This window comes from Myxocyprinus asiaticus, chromosome 3, assembly GCF_019703515.2.
Source record: "Myxocyprinus asiaticus isolate MX2 ecotype Aquarium Trade chromosome 3, UBuf_Myxa_2, whole genome shotgun sequence".
Lineage (NCBI taxonomy): Eukaryota > Metazoa > Chordata > Actinopteri > Cypriniformes > Catostomidae > Myxocyprinus > Myxocyprinus asiaticus.
Window position 1 is genome coordinate 51,894,732 of NC_059346.1, and position 17,531 is coordinate 51,912,262.

Here is a 17,531-nt window from a genome sequence, read left to right on the forward strand (position 1 = left end):
TCTGTTAAGTTTAGTTCCCTTGCCACAGATTTTGTAAAAGTTCCTGGGAAGGAATTATTTCTCTTAGACAGCAATGGGATAAAATATGACACAAATGGAAACTTTTTTTTTAAAGATAGATGAAGGAATTCATGGAACGAATTGCGGGCGGTAAAACCTCAGTTTATTTGCATACGCTTTCTGCGCTGGTTTAGCGTTCGATTCACTAAAGGAATTATGCAGATCAGGCAATGGCGCAAATGTGCCCATAAAATCTGTGCTTAACACAATATGCATGGCGCAAATTTAATCTTGCAGGCTGGTTCTGAGCGCTATATAGCTAAGAATTTAGCAGACCACGATCTGAAACATTGACAGGCAAGGTTGGGGAGTAACGGAATTCATGTAACAGCGTTACATATTTAAAATACAAAATATGAGTAACTGTATTCCAATACAGTTACAATTTCAATCATTGGTAATCAGAATACAGTTACTTTCAAAAAGTATTTTGATTACTAAAGAGATTACTTTGCATTTTAATGCCATTTGTTTCATTTTATATTTAGTCTATTCAGTTAGAAACATTTTTGCTTTTAAATGAAGCCATCCGAGGAGTGTTTGAAAAGCAGGTAAAGTGGAATGTGTTAACTGATGTGTTACATTCATGCGAGCAGACAGAGGGTGCTCTCATACTGTTGTGAGTCCAAAGGTGGATCTGACGGCATTGAGGATACAATTTAAAAAAAAAAAAAAAACCTTGTTAGAAATGCTCTGACAGATTAAATATAAATCCAATAAATACACGATTACAAGGTTATGGGTTTGTAATTTTTTTTATTCGGTTTGGGAATTTTTACAAGAATAAAGGATGCTTATATGAGAAATACTAAACAATGTAGCCTGTAGAATCAGAAAGCTAGAAGTAATATTTTCTGCCTTATTCTATGAAAATAATCCACAACGATCATAAGAAGATGTTGTTGTGGACACTCTATGGGGTTTTGAAATAAGTTTGCAGCATCAGATAAAGCTCCTTGTGTAATTAGCCATGTGAACATTTAGCATTGTGTCAAGGTAAAATGGTATTGCTAGCCATTAGGTGTACCTGTTACCAGTCACTATTATATTTTATAATGAATTTTATCAAGAAAATCCACATTAGATCATTGTTTTTTCCTTTAGTAAGACCTTTGATATTATTTCAAAGATGTACTGCCAAAATATTGGTTCAACTTTTGCATTTTTTTACTTCTTAAAAATCTAATAAATCCTTAAAATACATTTACTTCTGAAGTTACACTGTATAAGATATTTAGGCTTTTTCAAAGCATATATATTTTATATAAGTGTATTTTGCATGAAATACATTACAAATGACATTTTACAGCTTGTATTCTGTAATCTGTTGTGGAATATATTTTAAAAGTAACCCTCCCAACCCTACTGATGGGACTGTACAACATCACTCCACTACTGTGATCCATGCACCTGAATTGTCTCTAACATGCTGATATTGCGCTTGACTGCACACCACGTCTGGATATATGCCAGGTTATAACGCTCTTTTCCATAATTTGATCATTATTTGATGAATTACTGCTGCCATAATCTACAGAAAATGTACACAAACATCTCTTTTAAATAAAATTCAGTTCACCGCCTGCTTTCATCTGGCAGTAATAGTGCGATGTAAATTGCGATGAGCAATTTTTGTGAATTAAGCATGATCTATAATGAGCCTAATTTACATAGAAAGGAGGCATGTTTGCATGTTAAGGAATGACTGACTTAATTTAAATATTTATGATGCAGTGCTATTTTAGTGCTGATTGCGCCTGCTTAAACTAGATTACGGGTGGTTAGTGAATAATATACAGTTTTTGCACTGAAATACCAGCCACAAAAGTGGCGCATCTGTTAATGCATTCACCCCAAAGTGTGTAATTTCTTGGCCACGAGCAGCACCAAGCGGAACTGCAACAATAATGACTGTTTTAAAATTGATTCCCCAAACATCCCCTTTTTGTGTTTTATATAAAAAAAGACAATTATAAGAGGTTGGAACCACATAGGGGTGAATAAAGTGTGCCAAAATTTTGGGGTGAACTATTCCTTTACGTCTCGAGGTAAGAAAGAGCAGCCTCTGTGCAATAAAATCTTCTTTGTTGGAGGACTGTTTCTTGCTTTCATGTGATTCCATGTTTTCAGCTTCATTGACAGTGAATTATGTCTCTCAGTTTCAGGCTTCCTCCCTGGCCGCAGCTCATGGATTTCCTCACGGAGTATCCCTACAATGTCACTTATTATGTCAACGGGACCGGGGCCCTCAACGGCACTGGCTGTGAGGCCAAGCACCAGTATAACTACTATGCCATGCTCCTGACTCTGCTCATCTTTGTCATTGTCTTTGGCAATGTGTTGGTGTGTATGGCAGTCTCCCGTGAGAAAGCACTGCAGACCACCACTAATTACCTCATTGTCAGCCTGGCGGTGGCGGATCTTCTAGTGGCCACATTAGTTATGCCCTGGGTCGTATATCTTGAGGTAAGGAACATTACTTGTATCATATGGCACCACATTTCAGGCTTGCTAAAAAGTTAAAAATAATCTCAGACTGTATGTCACTAAACATTGACTTTATGTCTCAACACTGACTTTTAAACACTTTCAGTATATGATGATTCAGAGTGCCTAATCAATGTTTAAAAACAGTATGTGCTGTTGAATCAATTTAATTGGATAACTGCCTTACAGCACCTCTGGGACAAGTCCCAGGGGCCACTGTAAGCTGGTGCCTTAAAGCTTTTACATTATAATTCACATGGTGCTGTATGGCTTTTGTGCCGGCTGCGTGATTTCCAATTCCCAGATAGGCAATTGATTTGTCCTTTGTCCTTGAAACATACTGCACCTCTATATAATGTGTAGCCCTAAAAAGGTTCCACTGCTCATAGAAGGTTAAAATATAGCCGCAATGGGATAAATGTGGTCTAAATGACCAAGTTTGAAGAAACAGATCCTTTAAATGCTTTGGAAACATTTGAATACTGTAGATTTGTTGGAATAGGTTGGATGGTTGTCTTAAGTTATAGCATCCCCTAGCATTATAAATTGATGAAATTTTGTGTGTTATCAGATTGTCCTGGTGTCTAAGTGTACCAAGTTTTGTGAAGTTTAGACATTGCGCTGTGAAGATACGAGTCAATTAGTCCTAGCACTAAACCTAAACCCAACCCTAGTTTGATTTTATTTAATTATAATGCCCCCTAATATCATAACTGGATGAAATTCACCATGCATCCTCGGACTAGTGACAAAGTGTACCAAATTTTGTGAAGTTAGGACATTGCACTCACAAGATACAGGCAATCAGTCATTATGGGCCACGTCCGAAAATGTTATCAGGTTATGTCTGCTAAAGGCATTGAGAAAATAAAAAATCAGAAAACAACTTTTTGTTATTTGGGTTTCTAGATCAGACCTGGGCATATTACGGCCTGGGGGCCAGAACCGGCCCTCAGGCTGCCTCTGACCGTCTTTGGCAAACCACATTTCAGTCATGTCAACTCTCAGAAAGATTTAGCATTTTAATGTGGGTATGACATATTGATAGGATATTAGTCTTCATGGACTAGATCTGTTACCCTGCTACTAATGCTGCTGCTACTGCTGCTGCTGCAGAGCAAGTACGAAGACTTGCTACTGCTAGAACATACACAGACATACTGTACTATGTTAAGCATTTTGAAGTGACTTTAAAGACTGGTGTGTGTGCATACACACACTTTATACTGTGAAATGTGTCTAATGTGCAGTACATCCATCAGCCAATTAAAATGAACAGTAAAAAAAATGCATTGATTCGGAAATCAAAGTGTTCAATAAGTCCTGGACTGCAAACTACAGCTCCGGAAAAAATTAAGAGACCACTGCAAAATTATCAGTTTCTCTGGATTTACTATTTATAGGTATGTGTTTCAGTAAAATTAACATTTTGGTTTTATTCTATAAAGTACTGACAACATTTCTCCCAAATTCCAAATAAAAATATTGTCATTTAGAGAATTTATTTGCAGAAAATAACAAAAAAGATGCAGTGTTTTCAGACCTCAAATAATGCAAAAAAACAAGTTCATATTCATTTTTAAACAACACAATACTAATGTTTTAACTTAGGAAGAGTTCAGAAATCAATATTTGGTGGAATAACCCTTATCTCCAATCACAGCTTTCATGCGTCTTTTCATGCTCTCCACCAGTCTTTCACATTGCTGTTGGGTAAATTTATGCCACTCCTGGCATAAAAATTCAAGCAGCTCGGCTTTGTTTGATGGCTTGTGGCCATCCATCGTCCTCTTGATCACATTCCAGAAGTTTTCAATGGGGTTCAGGTCTGGAGATTGGGTTGGTCATGACAGGGTCTTGATCCGGTGGTCCTCCATCCACACCTTGATTGACCTGGCTGTGTGGCATGGAGCATTTTCTTGTTGGAAAAAACAATCCTCAGAGTTGGCGAATATTGTCAGAGTAGAAGGAAGCAAGTTTTCTTCCAGGATAACCTTGTCTGTGGCTTGATTCATGTGTCCTTCACAAAGACGAATCTGCCCAATTCCAGCCTTGCTGAAGCACCCCCAGATCATCACCGATCCTCCACCTGGTCATCTAATGGTTAGACGGAGACCTGGAGAGTACGTTCAAGTCACAGTGAGTCTCGCACCCACTGAGGGGGAATTCATCAAAAAGTGTTTGGTGGACTCTGCAGCAATACTCTGCCCTGAAAGAAAAGAAGTGTTCGAAAACGTGTCTCTCTCCAGGCGAACAGTAACGAGAGAGGTCACAGACACTGCAGTAAATCTGAAGCTGCAGCTTAAAAGCAAAGTGGACAGTTTCAACTTCTGGCCCTGGACAAGAGCTGCAATGTGCGTGACACAGCCCAGTTACTTATCTTCATATGCGGGATAACGAAAGACTTCGAGACAATGGAGGAATTGGCAGCAATGCAGTCAATGAAAGGGATGAAAAAAGGGAGTGATTTATTCACAGAGGTAAATGCGTGCATACTAAAGTTGGGACTGAAATGAGAAAAGTTGGTAGGTTTTGGTAACTTACGGGTCTCCAAATCAAGTGAGGAAAAATGTAGGGCTTTTAAAGCGAATGCAGGATAAAGTGATTGAAATCAACCCTGAGAAGAAAATGTTGTTTTTGCATTGTATTATTCATCAGGAGGATTGATGTTGTAACAAAAGTATTTCATTCATTTCATTAGGACAAGAGCACTGAATCACAGACAGTTTGTTAAGCTGTTAGAGGACAATCCTGACATTGGCTACAGCTGTCATGCGGATAAATGCTCAAAATTCAGTAGATTCAGGAGTTTTGTCAGATGAAATGATAAAACATCCCTGAACTCTCAAACGCAGATTGGCTGGCAGATCTTGCATTCGCTGTTGATGTGACTGCTCTGATAAATTAACTGAATTCAAAATTGCAATGCAAGGGCTTCTTTGCCAATGAGACGTACTGCCTGTGTGATGCTCCTGTTCTACCCGCTCCATACGGGACTCCAACCGGCGTCTCCGGTATGGGAGGCGGGTGCGCTAACAAGGAGGCTAAAGGCTACAACCTCTAGTAGCAGTCGCTAGTGCACCTCCTGAGGTCAGTAGAGTGAGATTTATACACATTGCACAGCTATCTATCAGCTTGCCACCGTTACACCTGGTTAAGGTTTCCATGAGAATGCTGCTGTTTCTCTCAAGCCAAATGGAGGCAACACTCTCACTCGCCTGCCAACACTGCAAGAGGTAACACCATCAGCCTGCATGGTGAGTTTTCAAGGCGTTTTGAGGACTTAAAAACAGTGGTGAGTGATGTGCACATGATTTCTTCTCCCTTCACATGAAATGTGGACAATGCCCCTTGTGATTTTCAACTCAGTCTAAAGCACTGGCAGAGGATAAATGTGATTAAATACGAATGTGATTAAATAAAAAAGTTTAAAGTGTCAGTATTTCGCAATTAACACATTTACTGTTAATATAGAATAAACACTGGTGTGAAGGGCAGAACCTTTGTTATGTGTCCACGCGGAGTCAGTATACTGAGGCACATGCCACAAACAGACACACAACAGGGCTAGAGCCATTCTACCAATTGGAGCCTACAAGCTTAGCATAAAACAGCATAACGCAGTCAATTGTTAATAATAAAAATAACTAGGGGGCCTGGGTAGCTTAGCGAGTAAAGATGCTGACTACCACCCCTGGAGTTGTGAGTTCAAATCCAGGGCATGCTGAGTGACTCCAGCCAGGTCTCCTAAGCAACCAAATTGGCCCGGTTGCTAGGGAGGGTAGAGTCACATGGGGTAACCTTCTCGTGGTTGCTATAATGTGGTTCTCGCTCTTGGTGGGGTGCGTGATGAGTTGTGCGTGGATGCCGTGGAGAATAGCGTGTAGCCTCCACACGCACTATGTCTCTGCAGTAACGCGCTCAACAAGCCACATGATAAGATGCGTGGACTGACGGTCTCAGACGCGGAGGCAACTGAGATTTGTCCTCCGCCACCCAGATTGAGGCAAGTCACTATGCGGACTTAGAGCACATTGGGAATTGGGCATTCCAAATTGGGGAGAAAAATGGGAGAAAATCAACAAAAAATAAATAAATAAATAAACCTTTAAATCTAATCGGTATGGATGAGGTAAAGAAGCCATTTGAATCCTCTCTCATTAATATGCACTCATTTACAGACACTCTTTCCAGAACTGCCTGTTTTCTTAAAGAGACAGTGCTGATTTTGAGCTTGAGTTCACTAAAATTATATATATATAAGTATAAAAGCGGCCTAAGAGGAGTTAGAAAAAGCAGGTTTTACAGAAAATTCTGAAAAAGTTTTGCTTGGCTTGACCCAAGGATTTAGAGGACAGAAGATTTTGATTCTAGCCCTTACAGTTCCGGAGTTATGAGCGAAAACGTTAATTTGCTTATAATAGTGGCAATTAGTGGTGAGTGCATATAATTTCAATTTCCCGAGGAGTGGGTGGAATTTGGGACCATCCCATCAAGTTTGAGATTTCTAGGCTTTAAGTTTTTGCCGCCCAGAGTGTTTAGGGAAGAAAAAAGTAAGATTAATAATAATAATAAAAAAATTTAAAAAATCAATAGAAATAAAATAGGATTCCAGCAGCTTTGCTGCTTGGGCTCCTAATACAAAAATCAGTACGAATAAAATAGGGTTCCAGCAGCTTTGCTGCTTGGGCTCGTAATACAAAAATCAGTACAAATAAAATAGGGTTCCAGCAGCATTGCTTCTTATACTCCTAATAAGAAAATCAGTACAAATACAATAGGGTTCCAGCACCTTCTGTGCTTGGACCCCTAATGAGCTGCAGCAATGCATCAAGTAGTAACTGAGAGCCATTTCACTATTTCTCTTTACTTCCGTAGTTATTACATTCTCTCTGAGGCCACAAAAAGAACCCTACAAGTGGTAGACGTGTTTTAATTTGGGCTGTCGATCAATTCTAAGTTTTAGCGAATTAATTACACAAATGAATCACATATATTTTTATTTGCAGATAAAAGCCACCAAAAGAAGATAATAAATAGATGAAAAATGGTTTTAGCAGTCTGTAAATTGTTTGTTTTATGTCAATATTGTTGGACATAAGCCTATCACTGGCCTACAGTCCAAAAAGTTTGCAATCGAGGTTGTCCATCTGTCCGAGGTAGACTATCAAACAAGACGTATTTGCACATTTCTTCTGTGCAATTTTTTAATTGTTAGTCTATAATGCAGATTGACGTCTTTGGCCATTGCGCCGTGCCTCAATGTTTTTCAGCGTCTTTCACCATGGGCACAACGTTTTTAAGATGCTTTTGCAAGTTGATAGAAGTTTGAGAAGGTCTCGAGACCCTTCTGTTTTGTTTTATTGCTGCTGTTTGAGTGCAAAATCGTGTCCTGTGTAAATAGCTCAGCCTGCTCTCTTTAAATGTGTTTTTACGAGACGTGTTACCTGTAGTAGAAGCAGGGGCTGCTCTGACTGCAGAATGTGCCAAAAATGCTTTTTATATTTAGATGGTACTTCAAGCTGGAATTGCTTCGACAGTATGAAAATTCCTTATTATGAAATTAAAGTACAGGTTATGAATTGTTAATTAGCATGAATGCGTTACATTTTTCATCACGTTTTTTATTATTTTTTTTTATTTTTTATATTAAGCTTAAAAAAGTCTCATGACAATTCATAATAATTTGTATGACGTGGCGAACTCATACAACATCATATGATGAATGACGTACAAATTTTATTCACATACACACCAACCAATCAACAAATGCAATTTCAAATCAATACAATACACACATAATTTTGTTTCTAACATCCTATTAAACACTTAAGGAAACTTTTTTGAACAAATGTTGTTACTCTTTGTGAAATAAATGTTTTTTCTTTCTTCTATGGTACACAACAGTAAAAGTTGTACATTTTGTAAGAGCCAACTCATACAAATTTATATATATAAAATACGATTTCGCAATTTTGTGTGATATCTGGTTGGCCATTTTATAATAGTGAATTAACCTCTATCTATAGATTATGCAACATCTAATTAATATTAATAGGTGTTTGTACTTAAAGTGTAGTTGTAGCTCACGTAAATTTTTGTACATTTGGATAGATGCTAAAATGTACAATATCAATGTCAACGTACGGTTGTTGAGCTTTAATGCTAATTCAATTCAGCCATACAAAGAGTTCATAAAGATTTGTACAAAACATACAAAAATTTACTTTATGTGTACACTTTACATAAGAATACCTACATATATTAATTGCACTGAGACCAGAAAAATTACCCTACAGACGCTAGTCAGGTGTTGTAATCTTCAGAAAATCACCCATGTCAGTTGATAATTGTGTATTAACCTCCAACTATAGATTAAGTAACTATGTTTGACATCTAATGATAACAGAATTACAGCAAATTGACTAATCTTTTGTCATTATGTTGTTGTATGAGCACCACAACCATGTAATTTCCTTGAATCAGGTCTTCAGAGAGAGAAACTGGCAGCTCTTGACATTTGAAGCAGGATTTCATCATAGCCGATGCCAGATGCTTGAATTTATTCAAATTCTGTTTATGCTCAAGGCAGTTTTATCTCAACAGCACACAACAGAACTGCTAAAGCACAACAGGCATTCTCTATTAAACTGCTCTGCTTTGGTGGAACAATAAAGCAGAAATAATGATAATAATGCTGAGAATGTCTATGCTGTATTGTAGAGCAAGCACAGAATTGAATGGACAGTCTTTAAATAAGTATTTTCATTCAATATTATTGATATATTAATATAACAACCCTGTTGGGCATTGTACTCTGTTGACAACAACATTAAAGAATTACAATTACATTAATAAACTAACGATTATTTTGATAATCGACTAATCTAACAATTATTAGAACGATTATTCGACTATTCAAGGTGATTATTGTAACGATTAATCATTTGCTCTTAACCGACTATTCAGCTTGTGCCTCGACTAAAAAAGTTGTATTAAACGTGCTTACTAACAATAAAGAAGACAAAAACATCTAAATTACACATCTTAATGACATTCACTGAATTAGAAGGAAAAAGACTTTAATTCAGGAAAAAAAAAAAAAAAAAATATCACTGCAAAAAAATTATTTCGTTATCAAGTGTTTTTGTCTTGTTTTCCATTTAAAATTATCTAAAAATCCTATGAGATACAGGATTTGTATATAAGTAAATTCTCACTTGTTCAGACCTCTGCTTGTGCAGTAAAGAAAAAATATTCATATCTTGTTTTAAGAATTTTTAGATATTTTAAAATATTTAAGGATTTAGATATTTAAACATATTAAAAATATTAAATTGCATTCAACATTCTCCGATAACAATTTTTTCTTCTGCGGTATAGCTCCTAAAGTAAATATATGTTGATTTAAAGGGGTTTTAGATATTATTTTGGGGGGGGGGGAAGCCAAAAAAGACTAATCAAAAATGTATTTTGTTCCAGTGTATAATGGGCTAAGATTACACTCTCTCACCTTTATGTTCACTTAAATCCATCTTTAACTCATAAAAACCAAACATTCCTTAATAGAGCTGCGTATAGCTGATTTTCTTCGTAAGATACACACAGTGAACATGACACATATACTGTATTATGATTCACTATGTCGCGAGCCATCACGTTATAATCTAGCTGCAGCAACGCATGCGAGTGATGAGCGTCCCCATGCCAGAGTGTGCATTAGACGGGAGAAGATTCAATCTCTTCCCCGGTCACTTCAAGCAACTCATAGACGCGGCGCTGACCGCACAGAGAAATGCCAGTTTCTCCATTTATTTTCATAACCTGCTTCTTCATTATTATACATTTTATAAAGGATGCTTTAAAGATATAATGCCAGGGTGTTTCATTTTTAGATGCTCTGACATGCAAGTTTTGCTTGAGAGGAATGTCAGATCCAGCTCCGCTTTATTCCACGATGACAGTACTTCAGTAGTTACTTACTTTGTATTTTTGCATTATAATTCCCTCATGCTTTGCGATCAACATCACCTTTTAGGCTGTTTGGAAAGTTTGGAGTGCGTCTGGACTGTGAGCTTTGTTTTCTTCCTCTCTTCAATCAGGTGCGAGCTGCATTGCTGCTCTCGCGTGCCATCATTAGTTCCCTATCTGTCACTCCTCGAAGTTGTGTCGATATAGTGACACTAGGGGTCACTCTTGGGAGCCCGAGACACCTCTGGTCTTTGATAAAAGGCCTATGAAAATTGGCGAGTGGTATTTGCATGCCACTCCCCTGGACATACAGGTATAAAAGGAGCTGGTATGCAACCACTCATTCAGATTTTCTCTTTGGAGCCGAACGGTCATGCTCGTTGAGCTGAATACTTCTGTTCATTCACCTCTGCTGGATCTGACGGCGCATTTCAGCGGCTTCTCCCTCCTCTGCACTGGTGCACTGCAGAGAACTCCCCTGGGCTCTTCGGCAGAAAAACAAGAGAGTATATTTTCTGAAAGAGCTTTTCCTCCTCTAAAAGAGTATATATTTCTCTAAAAGAGCGGCACACACGGAACATCTTTTTAAAGACGTGTGTTTTTATAGATGCCTTTCCGATTGTGTGTTATTCCTGGTTGCGGTCGTTATCTCTCAACTTCGGATGGTCATAATCGCTGTCTTTCGTGTCTGGGCACGACCCACATGGAGGCAGCGTCTGTGGATGGTTCATGTTCTCACTGCGAGAACATGTCCATGGCAACGTTGCGGTCGTGGCTTGCTTTAGGGCGTGGACCACCCGTCTCACAGCCGGCGCCTAAGAACCCACGGAGGTCCTCAAAGTGCCCCTGAGACGGGCGACCCAGGGACGAGGGAACCCACTCACGTGGAGCTGGTAAAAAGACCACTCCATCCCCCGGTGGAGGGCCGGGCGGAAAATCTTTTGTTGCCTTTTTGTTAGATTTCGGTGCATGCCCAAGTGGCTGCGGTACCCAACAGTTCAGCAAAAGAGCGGCTTCCTTCCTCCCTGGGTCACGTACCCGGTGTGTACGGTTGTCACCACGACTACCGTCCACGGGTTTTTTCTTGCAGGATTGGCACTCCAGCGGTGGCCTTTCCACCCCTGAGCGCCCAGCTGTGGCACACAGCCGCCCCCGATGTGGCAGTCTCCACGGGTTATGAGGACAGGCCTCTTCCTCCCCCATCCCAGGCTGTTCCGGGGTTGGTCACAAGGAGCCAGGTAAGTGCTTCGATGTCCCTAGACTCAGCATGGCCACAATGTGGTGTGGCACCTCATGCTCCGCCCCGCCGCGAGGCCCCACCTGCCGGTACGTCCGACCACGTTGTCCCCTTGGTCCCCCTTGCGCAGAACTTTGACGTGTGGCTCGCGCTTTCCAATCCGTCGCGATGGCTGATCCGGACCGTCCGACTCGACTACACGATTCAGTTCCCCAGGCGCCCGCCCAGGTTCAGCAGTATTCACTTCACCTTGGTCAAGAGCGAAAACGCTGCCACCTTGCGCGCGGAGATCGCTACCCTCCTACGGAAGGGCGCGATAGAACCTGTCCCTCCAGCCGAGATGAAGAAAGGGTTTTACAGCCCCTACTTCATCGTACCAAAAAAAGGCGGTGGGTTGCGGCCAATCTTGGACCTGCGAGTACTGAACCGGGCTTTACACAGACTCCCGTTCAAGATGCTGACACAAAAACGCATTCTGGCGAGCGTCCGGCATCAAGATTGGTTCGCGGCGGTAGACTTGAAGGATACGTACTTCCACGTCTCGATCCTTCCTCGACACAGACCCTTCCTGCGGTTTGCATTCGAGGGTCAGGCGTATCAGAACAAAGTCCTTCCTTTTGGCCTGTCCCTGTCTCCTCACAACTTTACGAAGGTCTCAGAGGCTGCCCTTGTCCCGATTAGGGAGGTGGGCATTCGCATTCTCAACTATATCGACGACTGGCTAATCCTAGCTCACCCTCGAGACATGTTGTGCGCACACAGGGACCTGGTGCTCTCACACCTCAGCCGACTAGGGCTTCGGGTCAACTGGGAAAAGAGCAAGCTCCTCCCGGTTCAGAGCATCTCTTTTCTCGGTTTGGAGTTGGACTCAGTCTCCTTGACGGCGCGCCTTACGAACGAGCGCGCCCAGTCAGTGCTGGCCTGTTTGAAGGCGTTCAAACAGAAAACAGCGGTTCCACTGAAAATTTTTCAGAGGCTCCTGGGGCATATGATGTCCTCGGCAGTGGCCACCCCACTTGGGTTGATGCATATGAGGCCGCTTCAGCAGTGGCTCCAGACTCGAGTCCCGAGTTGGGCATAGCTCCACGGGACACATCGCGTGGCCATCACGCTGGTCTGTCACCATCTTTTCGTTGCTACGGGCAGATGTTCCTCTAGAACTGGTCTCCAGGCAAGTCGTGGTCACGACAGACGCCTCCAAAACGGGCTGGGGCACTGTTTGCAATGGGCACGCAGCCGCTGGCCTCTGGACGGGTCCTCGACTGCATTGGCACATCAACTGCATCGAGTTGTTGGCAATTCTGCTCACCCTGCGGAGGTTCCGGCTGTTGATCCAGGGCAAGCACGTGTTAGTTCGGACAGACAACATGGCAATGGTAGCATATGTCAACCGCCAAGGTGGTCTGTGCTCTCGTTGTATGACACAACTCACCCGCTGTCTCCTCCTCTGGAGTCAGCAGCACTTCAAGTCGCTGTGAGCCACTCACATCCCGGGCAACCTCAACACTACAGCAGACGCGCTGTCACGGTAGGTTACCCTCAGGGGAGAGTGGAGACTCCACCCTCAGGTGGTCCAGCTGATTTGGAGTCGATTCGGATGGGCACAGGTGGACCTGTTCACCTCCCAAGAATCCTCCCCACTGCCCGCTCTGGTACACCCTCACCGAGGCTCCCTTCGGCATAGACGTGCTGGCACACAGCTGGCCCCCTGGCCTACACAAATATGCATTGCCCCCAGTGAGCCTGCTTGCACAGATCCTGTGCAAGGTCAGGGAGGACGAGGAGCAGGTCATCCTGGTAGCTCCCTACTGGCCCACCCAGACATGGTTCTCGGACCTCACGCTCCTCGCGACAGCTCCCCCCTGGCGAATTCCCCTGAGGAAGGACCTTCTTTCTCAGGGACAGGGCACCCTCTGGCACCCGCACTCAGACCTCTGGAATCTCCATGTCTGGCCCCTGAACTGGACGCGGAAGACCAAAGCACTGCCACCTGCAGTGGTAGACACGATCACTCAGGCTAGGGCCCCCTCTACGAGGCACCTGTATGCCTTTAAGTGGCATCTGTTCGCTAAGTGGTGTTCTTCCCAACGCGAAGACCCCCAGAGAGGTGCAGTTGGATCAGTGCTTTCCTACCTGCAGGAGAGGTTGGAAGGGAGGCTGTACCCTTCCACCTTGAAGGTGTACGTTGCCGCCATAGCAGCACACCACGACACAGTCGACGGTAAGTCCTTAGGGAAGCACGACCTGATCATCAGGTTCCTAAGAGGCGCCAGGAGGCTGAATCCCTCCAGACCGCGCCTCGTTCCCTAATGGGACCTCTCTGTAGTTCTTCAGGGTCTACAGAGAGTCCCCTTGAGCCTTTGCAGTCAGCGAGCTTAAGGCATTCTCCTTGAAGACTGTCCTCCTGGCTGCGCTCACTTCCATCAAGAGGCTAGGTGACCTGCAAGCATTCTCTGTCAGCAAAATGTGCCTGGAGTTCGGTCCGGGTTACTCTCACGTGATCCTAAGACTCCGACCGGGCTATGTGCCCAAGGTTCCCACCACCCCTTTTAGGGACCAGGTGGTGAACCCGCAAGCACTGTCCCAGGAGGAGGCAGACCCAGCCACCTCTGTGTCTGTGTCCGGTGCTTTACCCATCTATTTGGATCGCAGAGCTTTAGAATCTCTGAGCAGCTCTTTGTCTGCTTTGGTGCACAGCAGAAAGGAAGCACTGTCTCCAAGCAGAGGATCGCCCACTGGCTCATTGATGCCATAACTATGGCATATGTCATCCAGGACATGCTGCCCCCAGTAGGGCTACGAGCCCATTCTACCAGGGGTGTAGCGGCTTCCTGGGCCCTGGCCAGGGGTGCCTCTCTAACAGACATTTGCAGAGGGGTCCCTATACAAAACGCCACAATAAGCTGAACTGTGTTACATGGACTGGAAGTGCGAGACAGGCAGACCGCTGTGTGCCTCGTAGCCAGCGCACCAGGCCATCACGTAACCTCCCCAATGCTCCTATGAGCATTGAACGGTCCCCTCCCCTGCAACTTGGGGACAAGTCAACTGCCCAAAAAAATGGGGACAGGCTAGCCCAGCCGTGGCCTCTTCTCCTCTTTTTTCTCCCCAAAAAAGAGTGGAAATCGTTTACCGACTGGGGGCCATAAGTGTCCGCGTCGGGGGGGTGTCACTCCCAAGTGGAAGACACCACGGAGACCACATCTTGCCTGGAGGGGGGGAGGGGGGTGTATTTGAGTGGAAATACATCACATGGTCTTACCGAGTTTTGTCGGAAGTATGTCATGTGGAGAAGTCCTGTGGTAGGTCCTACCCGAGTGGGGAGGAGCTCTACAGACACAGTGACCAGGGGCAGAGGAACCTCTGCCCAAGGAAGACGCAGTTTACAAACAGGGAAACCATTTTGCGGAAGATACATTACACCTACGGGGAACCAGCACATGTGGAGCACCTACCCCAGTACAGGGCCTATTTAGCACACATACTAGGCCGGCAGCGAGTTTCTCCACAAATCCGCCTGCCACAGGGCTAAGGAGGAAAGTCATCCAGGGTCCACAACTTTGTGGACACGACTGGGGGTCAAAGCGCACATCTTCACCTCAGGGAGGGGAAAAGCACTATGTGCAAGCGGTACACCCGGCCAGCTGTCCCAGAACTTACCTGTTCGTACCTGAAAACAGACGGGGCGAAACCGGCTCAACCCGGAGATTATAGAATCTGGCAAAGGTGTTGGGTGTTGCCCAGCCTGCCGCTCTGCAGATGTCTGCTAAAGAGGCGCAATTGGTCAGAGCCCAGGAGGCCGTCACACTCCTAGTAGAGTGGGCTTGTAGCCCCAAGGGGGCGGCACGTCCTAGGCGTGATATGCTATAGTGATGGCGTCAATGACCCAGTGGGCAATCCTCTTTTTGGAGACAGCGCTCCCTTTGCTCAGACGTTTGCCACCTGAACGCTCTCAGACAGTTCAGGACTGAGGTTATATTCCTTAGCTGTTGCCCCGAGATTAACGGAGGGAGGAGTCATCCGACATTTATACTCAGGGGCCATTTACACGACAAGTTTTCAACTAAAAACTAAAAATGCATTTTGGCTGTTCGTTTACATGACAACAGCATTTTGGGGCCTGAAAACGCAAACTTTTGAAAACGGGTTTCTTGCAAGTTTTTGAAAACGATGCCATTATTGTCTCCATGTAAACATACAAAAATGCGAATTTGTGAAAATGATGACGACATGCGCACGCGTGTTACGTGTTATATAAAGAATGATGGATTGATAGGCATCAATTTGAGATGTATAATTATCTATATGAATACTGATGTCTTTGCAAATAACAATAATCAACAATTTATTAATTTGGAGTGTTTTGTATGGAGTGTGAACATTGTACAGTAGGCAGAACCTGCAATTTGAAAATCTTGAAATGAATGTATGGATTCAGATGGGAAACATTTATTTGTATATTAAAAGTTTTTTATTTTCTTACTTAATTTTATTTGATGTACCTTTACCCTGCAATTCACCCACCGCTTATGTATATAGCTAATAGACAGAAATGTGATGTCATGTACATTATTCAGTGATATGCTTAGAATATGCAGTGAAAATGCATGTTAGATCCAGTGTACACAAGGCCTCTCTCTCCATCAGAAGATATCCATATATCAGAGTTCTGTCTGATATCCAAAACCAGTCAACATCAACAGCTTATATTAATTTACTCTCCTACTAGCCCAAGAGTCAGCAGGGGGAATACAGAAGAAGGCAGGAGACAAAGTTATGGTAAAAATGTTTATTGAATAATCTTGAGAGTTCAGTCTATAGGCATGCGCGCGAGTACTTCAAAACAATGCGCGAGACATTCAAAACTACAATGGCGGACTACAGGACTGTGTTTGTGCTGCTCAAGATTTTGAGTTTAATGACGCTTCTCCAGCAAAGTAATTGTAGTAATAAAGCAACCTCATCGTCCGTCCAGACAAAATTGCATGATGCTTTCGCCATCTTCATTGTTTGTGACTACATCGACACAATGTCGAGTGAGTGACAGATAGGGAACTATTCAGCTCCACTCTCATTAATATGGACTCAGCCAAAACACTTATGTGAAACACTCGCTGAACTGCTGCTATTCTTAAAGAGACAGTACCATTTCAGCACTTGTTCTATATAATATAATATAATATAATATAACATAATATATTATAATACAATATAATATATGCAATTAAAAAGCATCATATTTATTGATAAAATACATGAACATTTTTAATTTTTTAAAAGTTAAAATGTGACCAAAATGATGAACAACTAATGAAAAAAAATTTTTTTGTCAGATTAACATGTTTTTAGTTGCTGAGTTCAAAGTAATTTTGATATTAAAATAAAAAATGTGGATGCAACAGAAAAGTGGGGTCAGTGGGACTTCAAAGCTGAAAGCCTTTAAAAAAGAAATGTTGGCATGAGTAGTTTGGAATAATCTTTTATTATTATTTCTTAAAAAGTAAGCAGTTAAACATTTTGTTTTAAAATATTATTACAATTTGAAAAACTTTTGTCCACCAAATCAAAGTCAGGTGGTGTAACTATTATGCAGGTAGCCAGTCAAATGCAGGTCAAATAGAGTAACCCTAAGAAAACTTACAAATTCATGATATTTGTGAAAATGAAAATATTTCTCACCTTGAAAAATTTGTATAAAAATGTTTTTTATTTTATTTTTTAAATTAATGATCAAGTTGCATTCAATCACATGTGCAAGGAAAGAATATAATACCTT

General features: G+C 42.3%; 1 protein-coding gene across 1 annotated transcript in view; it reads left to right on the plus strand.

Annotated features, from left to right (window-relative positions):
• drd2b (dopamine receptor D2b) overlaps positions 1-17,531 on the plus strand; it is a 130,597-nt gene that overhangs the window by 59,576 nt on the left and 53,490 nt on the right. Inside the window, exon 2 of the mRNA XM_051674000.1 lies at positions 2,220-2,526. Within this exon, the coding sequence (XP_051529960.1) occupies positions 2,248-2,526 (279 nt within the window). The 5' untranslated portion in view covers positions 2,220-2,247. The remainder of the gene's footprint in view (positions 1-2,219; positions 2,527-17,531) is intronic.